The 13,456-nt window shown below is 35.7% G+C and overlaps 1 protein-coding gene across 5 annotated transcripts in view; it reads left to right on the top strand.

The window, feature by feature from the left end:
• The window catches only part of CCDC18 (coiled-coil domain containing 18), a 134,485-nt gene that overhangs the window by 76,971 nt on the left and 44,058 nt on the right, over positions 1-13,456 (top strand). For all 5 annotated transcript variants that reach the window (XM_082612782.1, XM_082612781.1, XM_082612783.1 and 2 more), the window contains 5 exons: positions 1,087-1,250; positions 1,468-1,681; positions 7,367-7,466; positions 11,507-11,623; positions 12,837-12,980. In XM_082612782.1, coding sequence (XP_082468908.1) covers positions 1,087-1,250; positions 1,468-1,681; positions 7,367-7,466; positions 11,507-11,623; positions 12,837-12,980 — 739 coding nt within the window. The remainder of the gene's footprint in view (positions 1-1,086; positions 1,251-1,467; positions 1,682-7,366; positions 7,467-11,506; positions 11,624-12,836; positions 12,981-13,456) is intronic.

A 13,456-nucleotide genomic window follows, 5' to 3' on the forward strand; every position in this document is an offset into this window, starting at 1 on the left:
TCAAAACCTTAGGCATTTTCTTAATGCTGTCTGTCTGGCAATCACAGTGTTACTTACTCTTGTAGAGGACTCTTTTACACTTTTGCCTTTTCTTTCAAAACTCTAACAACCCCTCCCCAATCCTTGCTCTCACTGTTGATCTTGCTTTTGTTTCACTAGGAAAATTGAAATAACTGCTTCTTTCTTTTCTTACTTCCACCCTTTGACTTCTAGACAAAAACTCTTCTTAATTATAGCTAATAGGCACATTCAGTGGGTAAAATAAGTTCTAATTACTAGTAGGAAGCTTATGAACTAGATGAATAAACTTCATAAGAAAGATATCCTAGTTCCAAGATCTTCTCTTCATGAAGCAGGGTTTTTCTCTGTTCCAACTATTGCTTCTTTCACTTCTGAAACTATAATTTATAAAGCTGTTTTTCTCTCACAAAAGGGTTTAGAGTTGAAATATATCTGTTATATATCTCTTTGGATCTGTTTTAAAATTAAAATATCTCAGGGACTTCCCTGGTGGTCCAGTGGTTAAGACCTCGCCTTCCAATGCAGGGAGTGCGGGTTCATCCCTTGTCACGGAGCTAAGATCCCACATGCCTCGTGGCCAAAAAGCCAAAACATAAAACAGAAGCAATATTGTAACAAATTCAATAAAGACTGTAAAAATGGTCCACATCAAAAAAAATCTTAAAAAAAAATTAAAATATCTCCAAATAGAAAGAAAACAAATTCATTGAGCACCTTTTGTGTGCCAAGTAGTGTACTAGGTAAACACATCACATAGTTGTGTTTAGTGGCATGAAATTGGTACAGAATTACAATCTATTAGTTGGAGCATTTCTAACAATATAATAGGTGATTTAAGATTCTGACTAGACTTTTTTTTATACTGCAGGTTTTTATTAGTTATCCATTTTATACATATTAGTGTATATATGTCAATCCCAATCTCCCAATTCATCCCACGAGGACTAGACATTGTGCTGATATTTGTCTTTATATAACTTGCAGACTTTGTTCAGTCAGAGATAAGTTAGTTGATTTTTAAGTTTCCAAATTATTATTTATTTTATTTTTTTTGTTTTTAACTAGGCAAGTAAAACTTGAGATGGATCACTACAAAGAAGAACTGTATAAAATGGAAAAAGAAATAAAGCACCTAAAACAAGATGGAGAAAATAAAGCAATGCATCTCTCTCAGTTCGACATGATATTAGAACAGACAAAGACAGAACTAGATAAGAAAACAAATGCTGGTAAGCAACAGGTTAGCTCAGCTTAGCTGCCTGCATTTGTATATTTGAAGAAATGGAATAAAGTGAGAATTTGAGATGACGGGGAAGGGACAGTCAGTGGTATTTTGCCTGTTATAGATGAATAAAATTGGATATTCTTAATTATAATTGCTTACAAATTTCTGAATAACAAATAGTTTATATATATAATTCTAAAATTATTCTCTGCTTTTAACAGTGAAGGAGTTAGAAAAGTTACAGCACCACACTGCAACTGAACTAACAGAAGCCTTGCAGAAACGGGAAGTACTAGAGACTGAACTACAAAATTCTCATGGAGAATTAAAGAGTACTTTAAGACAGCTCCAGGAATTGAGAGATGTTCTACAGAAGGCTCAGTTATCATTAGAGGAAAAATACACTACTATAAAGGATCTCACAGCTGAACTTAGGTGAGTTAAATACTAAAAAATGATATCACAGTTACAGGTATTTCACTTTATTACCCTTAGTCCTTGGGTCATACCATAGAGTTTGTTGTTGAATTCTAGATGTCCAAACTTCTCAACTGCCTTTAGTTCACTCTGTCTCATCCTAGGCAGTTCATCCCATGCTCCATCTCACTAATATAGCTGTTGCTGTTGGCTAATACTTCCATCCTGTTCTTTGGACCATTTTTTTTTTTTTTTTTTTTTTTTTTTTTTTCCGTACGCGGGCCTCTCACTGTTGTGGCCTCTCCCGTTGCGGAGCACAGGCTCCGGATGCGCAGGCTCAGCGGCCATGGCTCACGGGCCCAGCCGCTCCGCGGCATATGGGATCCTCCCAGACCGGGGCACGAACCCGTATCCCCTGCATCGGCAGGCGGACTCTCAACCACTGCGCCACCAGGGAGGCCCTGGACCATTTTACATTGGCCCTCTCCTGTATCCCATAGTGGTAAAAAATGATTGGACCAGCATACAGCAGTGATTAATAGAAAAATAATATTAACAATAACAATGTTGTTCTTTGTGTTAAGCCCTAATTTTGTGCCAGGACTATGGCAGGGACTTCATATATGATCTCAGTCATTTCTTTGCAACAAACCTGTAAGTTGCTTATTATCACCTTTTTACGCTTGAGAAAACTGAGGCTTGAGAAAATTAAGTAAAATGCCCAAAGTCAGATAGTAGGGTCCAGAGATGGGAGTGAAGCACAAGTCTGTCCAACTGTAAAATCTGGGTTCTTAGATTAGCAGCAATAGCATAAAATGCTGTTCCAGTACACATCTGTGATGAGTAGGGGTGGAGAGCCAGACTGGAGCCAAAGTGTGGGAAATGGATTCTGAAAAGGAAAACAGACCAGGATGTGAAATGTGTAATGAAAGAACAGGATAGAGAGTAGCAAGGTGACCCAGAATCTTAGATATTGTAACCTGTGGTTCAGAGCAGGACCCCTTCTCTTTTCTACCCACAAACTCATTCTTGGTAAATTTCACATAGCTTTAAACACTATGTGTCAGAGACTTCCAAACCCATATCTCTAGAAAGACCTCTTCTCCAAACTCCAGACTTATATCTAATGACCTACTTGTTATCTATCTCCACTGACGTATTTTAAAGAGGCATCTTAAACGTGGCTAAAACAATTCATTTTTTTTACTCATAACCCTGCCCTTCCTCCATCTCATTATTATGCAGTTGCTTAAACCAAAAATCTATAAGATTATTTTTATCTCTTTCCCTCCCTTTTTTCATCCAGTCTATTAGCAAGTCATGTCAACTTTATTTCTAAAACATATTCTGAAATCTATTGATTTCTTATTTTTTCTACTACCACCTTAGCACAAGCCATCATCATCTCTCACCTGGTCTGTTGCTGTGGCTTCCCACCTGGTCTACCAGCTTAAATCCTTGACCTTCCCCACAATTCATTCTCCACAGAATTGATTTAAGTTTATGATTCAAAACATAAATCAGATCATATTGCTTCCCTACTTAATCTTCTAATGGCTTCCCAAAAGATTCAGAATAATAACCAAGCTCCTTGGGAAATGTAAATCAAAACCACAATGAGATACCACTTCAATCCCACTAAGATGGCCATAATAAAAACAAACACAGGCTTCCCTGGTGGTGCAGTGGTTGAGAGTCTGCCTGCCGATGCAGGGGACACGGGTTCGTGCCCCGGTCTGGGAGGACCCCACATGCCACGGAGCGGCTGGGCCCGTGAGCCATGGCCGCTGAGCCTGCGCGTCTGGAGCCTGTGCTCCCCAATGAGAGAGGCCACAACAGTGAGAGGCACGCGTACTGAAAAAAAAAAAAAAAAAATCCAAGCAGAAAATAACAAATGGTAAACTAAAATGGTTACAGCCTCTGTGGAAAACAGTGTGGCAGTTCCTCAATAACTTAAACATACATTAACCATATAACTCAGTAATTCCACTCCTAGGTAAGTACCCAAAAGAATTGAAAACAGGTGTTCAAACAAAACTTTTGCACAAATGTTCATAGTATGGCTATTCCCAATAGCCAATAAGTGGAAACGACCCAGCTGGACACTGATAGTTGTGAATGGATAAACACAGTGTGGTGTATCCATACAAGGAATAATAATAAGCCATGAAAAGGAATAGAGTACTGAAACATGCTACAACGTGGATGAACCTTGAAAATAATATGCTAAATGAAAGAACCCACATATATGTTGCATAATTCCATTTATATGAAATATCCAGAATTAGCAAATCCATAGAGATAGAAAGCAGATTAATTGTTGCCAGGGACTGGGAGAAGGGAGAATGGAAAAAAACTGCTAATGGATATGGGGTTTCCATTCAGAATGATGAAAAAGTACTGGAAATAGTGGTAATGGTTACACAACATTGTGAATGTACTTAGTGTAACTGCATTGTACACTTTAAAGTGGTTAAAATGGTAAATCTTATGTTATATGTATTTTACCACAATCGAAAAAAAAAAATACAAGCTCCTTTTCCTGTAATACAAAGCCCAAGGTTCCTGCCTACTTCTCTGGCCTCATTTCATATTGTTCTGCTTGCTCCTGGCTTTTTTATTGTACTTAAAGTTTACCAAGTTTTTTCCCACTTTAGGACTTTTGCCATAGCTGTTTCTTTGGCCTGAAATAATGGTTGTATGGCCAGCTTCTTCATACCGTTCACATTACCTCAAACGGCCCTTCCCTGACCACCTATTCTAACATAACCTCCCAGTCACGATCTCATCACTGTATTTAATGTTCTAACATAGCACTTTATATTATATTTTTCATGTTGAGTTGTTTATTATTTATAGTCCATCTCTTAACCTAGTAGAATGTAAGCTTTATGTGATGAACAACATCTATCCTGTTGACTATTAATTCCACAGTACATAGAACCTTGATATATAAGAAACATCCAATAAATATTTGCTAAATGATTAAGGGAATGAATGGATAAAAGAAGTAAAACAAAACTTAAAATTCTAGCTAGTAGCTGAATTTTGGAAGTGCAGATATTCATATAGACAGCAATTAGAGTTATCTTTAGAATTCATTTCATATTACTTTTAGAATATAGTTTAGCCTTGTATGAACTCTTCAGGCTTTTAGGAGAACAGTAAACAGCTCATTAAAGAAGTTCAGAATCTGCTTTTTAAAGTCAGTACCTTTATTATATTGTTTCATATTTAAGATTGGAAAATCATATGAAGATTCAAGACCAACAACATTTTCATCCTTTGTGATATCAGAACTTAGAGTTCGAAATTAAAATTCTCTGATCAGAGGCTTCAGAGTGATATAAATATTAAAATTGTGTCATTTTAAGCATTTTTATAATATAAAATTATTCAAAAGTTAGTGTTTTAAGAGGGCTAGAATTTATAAAAAATACATTTAAAATATTTCTATATTAGACTTCAATACTTCACTAAATGTAAGGTGTCATTTTGAGTAAAATTCCCGTAAGAAATACAGTGGTCGTTTACTGAGCTTTGGATATCAGGGACATCAATCATGAGATAAATGCCTCATTCAATTATAGTGAACTCACAGCTATTATATATAAAAGACTTTCAAACACTCCTTTGATCTATAGATGAAAAAATATAGATATATTTTTTAAATTCTTATACTGATTCGGTCTTATTCCCTGGTAGTGCTTTTAACATTTAGCTTAAATTGTCTCCAATAGTAGAATCTGAGAAAGCCAGAGATAAACCCACGCACATATGGTCACCTTATCTTTGATAAAGGAGGCAAGAATATACAGTGGAGAAAAGACAGCCTCTTCAGTAAGTGGTGCTGGGAAAACTGGACAGATACATGTAAAAGTATGAAATTAGAACACTCTCTAACACCATACACAAAAATAAACTCAAAATGGATTAAAGACCTAAATGGTAAGGCCAGACGCTATCAAACTCTTAGAAGAAAACATAGGCAGAACACTCTATGACATAAATCACAGCAAGATCCTTTTTGACCCACCTCCTAAAGAAATGGATATAAAAACAAAAATAAACAGATGGGACCTAATGAAACTTAAAAGCTTTTGCACAGCAAAGGAAACCATAAACAAGACAAAAAGACAATGTTCAGAATGGGAGAAAATATTTGCAAATGAAGCAACTGACAAAGGATTAATCTCCAAAATTTACAATCAGCTCATGCAGCTCAATATCAAAAAAAAAACAACCCAATCCAAAAATGGGCAGAAGACCTAAATAGACATTTCTCCAAAGAAGACACACAGATTGCCAGCAAACACATGAAAGAATGCTCAACATCATTAATCATTAGAGAAATGCAAATCAAAATTACAGTGAGATATCATCTCACACGGGTCAGAATGGCCATCGTCAAAAAATCTGTAAACAATAAATGCTGGAGTAGGTGTGGAGAAAAGGGAACCCTCTTGCACTGTTGGTGGGAATGTAGATTGATACAGCCACTATGGAGAACAGTATGGAGGTTCCCTAGAAAACTAAAAATAGAACTACCATACGACCCAGCAATCCCACTACTGGGCATATACCCTGAGAAAACCATAATTCAAAAAGAGTCATGTACCAAAATGTTCATTGCAGCTCTATTTACAATAGCCAGGACATGGAAGCAACCTAAGTGTCCATCAACACATGAATGGATAAAGAAGATGTGGCACATATATACAATGGAATATTACTCAGCCATAAAAAGAAACAAAATTGAGTTATTTGTATTGAGGTGGACGGACCTAGAGTCTGTCATACAGAGTGAAATAAGTGATAAAGAGAAAAACAAATGCCATACGCTAACACATATATATGGAATCTAAGGGGAAAAAAAAGGTCATGAAGAACCTAGGGGCAAGACGGGAATAAAGACAGACCTACTGGAAAATGGACTTGAGGATATGGGGAGGGGGAAGGGTAAGCTGTGACAAAGTGAGAGAGTGGCATGGACATATATACGCTACCAAATGTAAAATAGATAGCTAGTGGGAAGCAGCCGCATAGCACAGAGAGATCAGCTCGGTGGTTTGTGACCACCTAGAGGGGTGGGATAGGGAGGGTGGGAGGGAGGGAGACGCAAGAGGGAAGAGATATGGGAACATATGTATATGTATAACTGATTCACTTTGTTATAAAGCAGAAACTAACACACCATTGTAAAGCAATTATACTCCAATAAAGATGTTAAAAAAAATTCCCATAAGAAATACAGTGGTCGTTTACTGAGCTTTGGATATCAGGGACAGCAATCATGAGATAAATGCCTCGTTCAGTTATAGTGAACTCACAGCTATTATATATAAAAGACTTTCAAACACTCCTTTGATCTATAGATGAAAAAATATAGATATATTTTTAAAATTCTTATACTGATTCAATCTTATTCCTTGGTCGTGCTTTTAACATTTAGCTTAAATTGTCTCCAGTGGTAGAATCTGAGTTAACTTTTGCCTTTTTAGAATACTCTGTTAAAGTAGTTGCATTGATATCAGTCATTTTCTTTATACATTATTCCTTTAATGTGAGCTCTCAATCTGAAATAGTTGAATATATCCTATCACTTTTAACTTACAGGAAAGGTAACCCACTTGATTTAATTTTTTTGAAACTATAATATTCCTATTTATTTGCTTATATTTTTTTAACTTTGATAAATTGCAGGGAATGCAAGATGGAGATTGAAGACAAAAAGCAAGAACTCCTTGAAATGGATCAGGCACTTAAGGAGAGAAATTGGGAGCTGAAGCAAAGAGCAGCTCAAGTTGGTTTTCTTAACTATATATATATATATTTTTTTTTAAACTATATTTTAATGAAATTTTCTGTTAAAATACAATCACACAAGGTTTCAGAGGTCCCCTCTTTTTGGCAAAATAAACATTTTTATAGCTTTTTTAAAAATTCATTTATTTATTTTGGTGTGTTAGGTCTTTGTTGCTATGAGTGGGCTTTCTCTACTCTTCATTGCTGTGTGTGCGCTTCTTATTGAGGTGGCTTCTCTTGTTGCGGAACACGGGCTCTAGGCGTGCAGGCTTCAGTCGTGGTGCATGGGCTCAGTAGTTGTGGCTCGCGGGCTCTAGAGTGCAGGCTCAGTAGTTGTGGCTCGTGGGCTTAGTCGCTGCGCAGCATGTGGGATCTTCCCAGACCAGGGCTCGAACCCATGTCCCCTGCATTGGCAGGCAGATTCTTAACCACTGTGCCACCAGGGAAGTCCCTTTATAACTATTTCTTTTTTCTGTGCACATAAATATTTTTTAAATTAGAAATATGTCGTCTCTCTTTATCTTGCTATTTTTATAGCAGGTGGATTTTGGGGAATGAAGTTTAGCTTAGTATCTGAACCTTTTGATCTCTTATAATACTGTATATCAGAAGAAAATGGGATTAAAGGAGTTACTTGCTCAGCTAGTATTTATTGGAGGAACAAAAATATTCAGAAGGCATTATTTAGCAGCATCTTTTTTAAAAGACTTTATTATTTAGAGCAGTTTTAGGTTCACAGCCAAATTGAGCAGCAGGTAGAGAGATTTCCTGTAAACCCCCCACCCCCACAGATGCACAGCCTTCCCCATTATCAACATTCCCTGCCAGAATGGTACATTTGTTAAAGCTGATGAACCTATTGATACATTGACACTTCATAATCACCCAAAGTCCATAGTTTACATTACAGTTTACTTTTGTGTTATATGTTCTAGGAGTTTGGACAGCTATCCATCATTATGGTATCATTGAGAATATTTTCACTGCCCTAAAAATCCTCTGTGCCCCACCTATTCATCCCTCTCCCTCTTATCCCAACCCTGGCAACCACTGATCTTTTTTCTGTCTCTCTAGTTTTGCCTTTTCCAGAATGTCATACAGTTGGAATCATATTGTATTGTATGTAACCTTTTCAGATTGACTTCTTTCACTTAGTAATATGCATTTAAGTTTCCTCCGTGTCTTTTCAAAGCTTATTTCTTTTTAGCATGGAATAGTATTCCATTGCCTGGATATATTATGGTTTATTTATCCATTCACCTATTGAAGGACATCTTGTATTGCCTTTGCTCCTTTGTCAAAGATCAGTCGACTATATTTACATGGGTTTGTTTCTGGTCTCTTCTGTTCTATTGATTTATTCACCTATTATTTCATCAGTACCACACTGTCTTGATTACTGTACCTTTTTAGTAAGTCTTGAAGTTGGGTAATGTCAGTTTTCCAACTTTGTTCTCTTTCAAAATTGTGTTGGCCCTTCTGGGTTTTTTGCCTCTCCCTATAAACTTTAGAACCAGTTTGTTGATATCCACAAAATAACTTGCTGGGATTTTGATTGGCATTGCCTTGAATCTATACATCAAGTTGGGAAGAACTGACATCTTGACAATATTAAGTCTTCCTATCCATGAACATGAACTCTCTCTCCATTTATATAATTCTTTGATTTCTTTCATTGGAGTTTTATAGTTTTCCATATATAGATCTTGAATATGTTTTGTTAGATTTATAACTATTTCATTTTGGAGAATGCTAATATAAATGATAATTTTGTTTTTAACTTCAAATTTCTCTTGTTCATTGCTGGTACATGGGAAAGCAATTGATTTTTGTGTATTAATCTTGTATCCTGCAACCCTGCTATAATCACTTATTAGTTCCAGGAATTTTTTTGTCAAATCCTTTGGATTTTCTACCTAAATCATCATGTCATCTGCAAACAAAGACAGTTTTATGTCTTCCTTCCCAACCTGTATACCTTTTATTTCCTTTTCTTGTCTTACTTCATTAGCTAGGACATCCTGTACAATGTTGAAAAGAAGTGGTACGATGGAATATCTTTGCCTTGTATCTGATCTTAATGGGAAAACTTTGAGTTGCTCACTGTTAAGTGTGATGTTAGCTGTTGGTTTTTTTTAGATATTCTTTATCAAGTTGAGGCAGTTACTCTCTATTCCTAGTTTACCAAGAGTTTTTATCATGAATAGATGTTGGATTTTGTCAAATGTTTTTTCTGCATCTATTAATATGATCATGTGATTTTCTTCTTTAGCCTATTGATGTGATCAGTTACATTAATTAATTTTCAAATGTTGAAAAAGCCTTTCATACCTAGAAAAAATCCCGCTTGTTGTGGTGTATAGTTCTTTTTATACATCGTTGGGTATGATTCAATAATATTTTATTGAGAATTTTTATATCTATGTCCATGAAAGATACTGGTCTGTAGTTTTCTTTCTTTATAATGTCTCTGTCTGGTTTTGGTATCAGGGTAATGCTGGCCTCAGAGAATGAGTTAGTATTTCTTCAGCTTCTATCTACTAAGTGAGAGTATAGTGAATTAGTATAATTTCTTCCTTAAATGTTTGGTAGAATTCAGCAATGAATCCATCTGAGTCTGGTGTTTTCTGTTTTGGAAAGTTATTAATCATTGATTGAATTTCTTTAATAGATATAGGCTTATTCAAATTGTCTCTTTCTTCTTGTGTGAGTTTTGGCAGATTGTGCCTTTCGAGTAACTCATCTATTTCATCTAGTTTTATTAAATTCATGGGCAGAGAGTTGTTTGTAATATTTGTCTATTATCCTTTTAATGTCCTTGAGATTTGTAGTAATATCTCCTCTTTCGTTTCTCATATTAGCAATTTATATCCTCTCTCTTTTTTTTTCTTTTTTTAAGTTAGTCTGGCTGGAGACTTATTTATATTATTGATCTTTTCAAAGAACCAGCTTTTGGCTTTGTTGATTTTCTCTGTTGATTTCCCAATTTTAACTTCATTGATTTCTGCTCTTTTATTATTTTTTTCTTCTGCTTAGTTTGGATTTAATTTGCTCTTCCTTTTCTAGTTACCCAAGGTAGAAGCTTAGATGATTGATTTTAGGCCTTTCTTCTTTTCTAATATATGCATTCAATGCTTTAGATGTTCCTCCAAGCAGTGCTTTTGCTGCATCCCACAATTTTCATGTTGCATTGTTATTTAGCAGCTTTTTTTTTTTCTTAAATTTTATTGATTTTTTTGGGCTGCATTGGGTCTTTATTGCTGTGCGCGGGCTTTCTCTAGTTGTGGCGAGCAGGAGCTACTCTTGGTTGCAGTGTGCGGGCTTCTCATTGCGGTTGCTTCTCTTTGTTGTGGAGCATGGGCTCTAGGTGCGCGGGCTTCAGTAGTTGCAGCACGTGGATTCAGTAGTTTTGGCACGCGGGCTCTAGAGTGCAGGCTCAGTAGTTGTGGTGCACAGGCTTAGTTGCTCCGCGGCATGTGGGATCTTCCCGGACCTGGGATAGAACCCATGTCCCCTGTATTGGCAGGCAAATTCTTAACCACTGCACCACCAGGGAAGCCCTAGAAGCTTTCATCAAGCATAAAATGAAGTTTGAATCATTTTATTTGTCACTTATGTGAACATAATCATATATCGGGCTCTAGATCCAGTATTATTAAGCAATGATTATTTGTCTCATTCTTTTTTTTTTTTTTTTTTGTGCTACGTGGGCCTCTCACTGTCGTGGCCTCTCCTGTTGCGGAGCACAGGCTCCGGACACGCAGGCTCAGCAGCCATGGCCCACGGGCCCAGCTGCTCCGTGGCATGTGGGATCCTCCCAGACCGGGGCATGAACCCATGTCCCCTGCATCAGCAGGTGGACTCTCAACCACTGCGCCACCAGGGAAGCCCCTGTCTCATTCTTTTTAATAATTTATTTGAGATGCATTTATTCTTTAGTTATACCCACTATAAACAATTCTAAATCACATTCCAAGCACACAGTTTTCCATGTTAGAATAAAATTGAGTGACAGCTTAATGTTGATTTTGTACTTAGGTTACACATTTGGATATGACTGTTCATGAGTACAGGGGAGAAATGGAACAGAAAATAATTAAATTAGAGGGTACTCTGGAGAAATCAGAATTGGAACTTAAAGAAAGCAACAAACAGGTAAATTATTAAAAATTATGTGTTTTAAATTGTTAAAAAAATAACTCCTTAACTGTAAGTATCTGTTATTCACATAATACAGCTTTTTAATAGAATACAAACAATAAAAATACTGCATTATTTTACTTTATTATTTATTTATTTATTGTTTTTCACTGCGCTGTGTAGCTTGTGGGATCTTAGTTCCCCAACCAGGGATTGAACCTAGACCCTTGGCAGTGAGAGCACGGAGTCCTAACCACAGGACTGCCAGGGAATTCCCAATACTGCATAATTTTAATTATCTTGTACATCCTACGTTATATTCACTTTCTTCTCAATTTTTTTCCCCAGCTTTATTGAGGTATAATTGACAAAAAATGGTATATATTTAAGATGTACAACATGATGTTTAATGTACATATACATTATGAAATAATTACAGTAATCAAACTAATTAACATATCTACAACCTCATATAGTTACTTTTTTTTTTATGAGAACACTTATCAAGTATACAACATAGTATTACTAATTACAGTCATTCACTGTGCCATACATTGTATCTCCAGAATTTATTCATCCTGCCTAACGGAAACTTTGTACCCTTCTACCAACATTTCTCCTTTTCTCTGACTCCCCAGCTTCTGGTGCTTACCCTTTTAATGTTATTTGAATGTATTTTTTTTGTATGTCAATGTGTTCACATATTTATTATAATGTGTGCATATCTAAATATGTATAAAATATCTCTGGAAGGATTTGCAAGTAATTCTGTTAACTGTGGTTGCCTCTAAGGAAGGAACATAGTAAAGAAGGGGAGTTTGTTTTCACTAATTGTATTTTTTACCTCATGCAGATAATTACCTGTAAAATTATTTTGAAGGCCATGTAATGTGTGTTGTTTTAACGTACCTTTATTTTCCTTTCTTATACAAACGTGATTGAGACTTTCATCTCTTTTAGTATTATTTTAGGTATACATATAAGCATTTTATTAGGCACAAGAATTCTGATGCTTATGTCAAAGTTATGGTTGTCTTAAGAAAAACACATTTTTGGCTCTTTGTTCTAATAAACTCACTCTCTTCTAAAATTAAGAAAAAAGAAAAACACTTTAAAATTTTTGCCATTTTAGATATACATGTTTAAAACCTGACTTACTTGGATTGCAGTTATGACTGAAGAATTATTTTTCTTTAGTTACATTAACATTGCTCTGTTTAAAATTCAGATAGAAGGTTTGAATGAAAAATTGCAAAATGCCAAAGAACAGCTTCGAGAAAAAGAGTTTATAACACTACAAAATGAACAGGAGATAAGTCAACTGAAAAAAGAAACTGAACGGACACAAGAAAAGATGAGAGAAATGGAAAGTGTAAGCAAATTATTTTCCTCCTAAGGAACAAGATTGATATAAATCTTTATGTTTTAAACTGATTGGTTTTAGTATGTGATTGGTATTTAGTATGCACAGAAACTGTGACATAAGTATTTTTAGGCTAATTATTTGTGCCAGATACCTATTATTTTCCTTACCTTATTAATTACTTTATTCTCATGTTCTAATTATAGGTGAGGTTATCATCTTATTTGTCTTTATATTCCTTATAGGCATTCGCATGATATCTCTCACATAGTAAATCCATGATATATGCTCACTTGGTCAATAAATGTATGTATGTTTTAATTGAGAACCTACTATGTGATAGAACTGAAGATCAGCTATTAATAGGATGCACTCCTTTGTTCTTGAGGGACTCTATCCAGAGAATAAATTAACAGATAGTTGTATTTTATTGAGGCCAAGTAGATTGAGTTGCCAGATAAAGTTTGATGACTTCATATCATCAG

Source organism: Mesoplodon mirus (genome assembly GCF_964341445.2).
Source record: "Mesoplodon mirus genome assembly, chromosome: 3".
Taxonomy (NCBI): Eukaryota; Metazoa; Chordata; class Mammalia; order Artiodactyla; family Ziphiidae; genus Mesoplodon; species Mesoplodon mirus.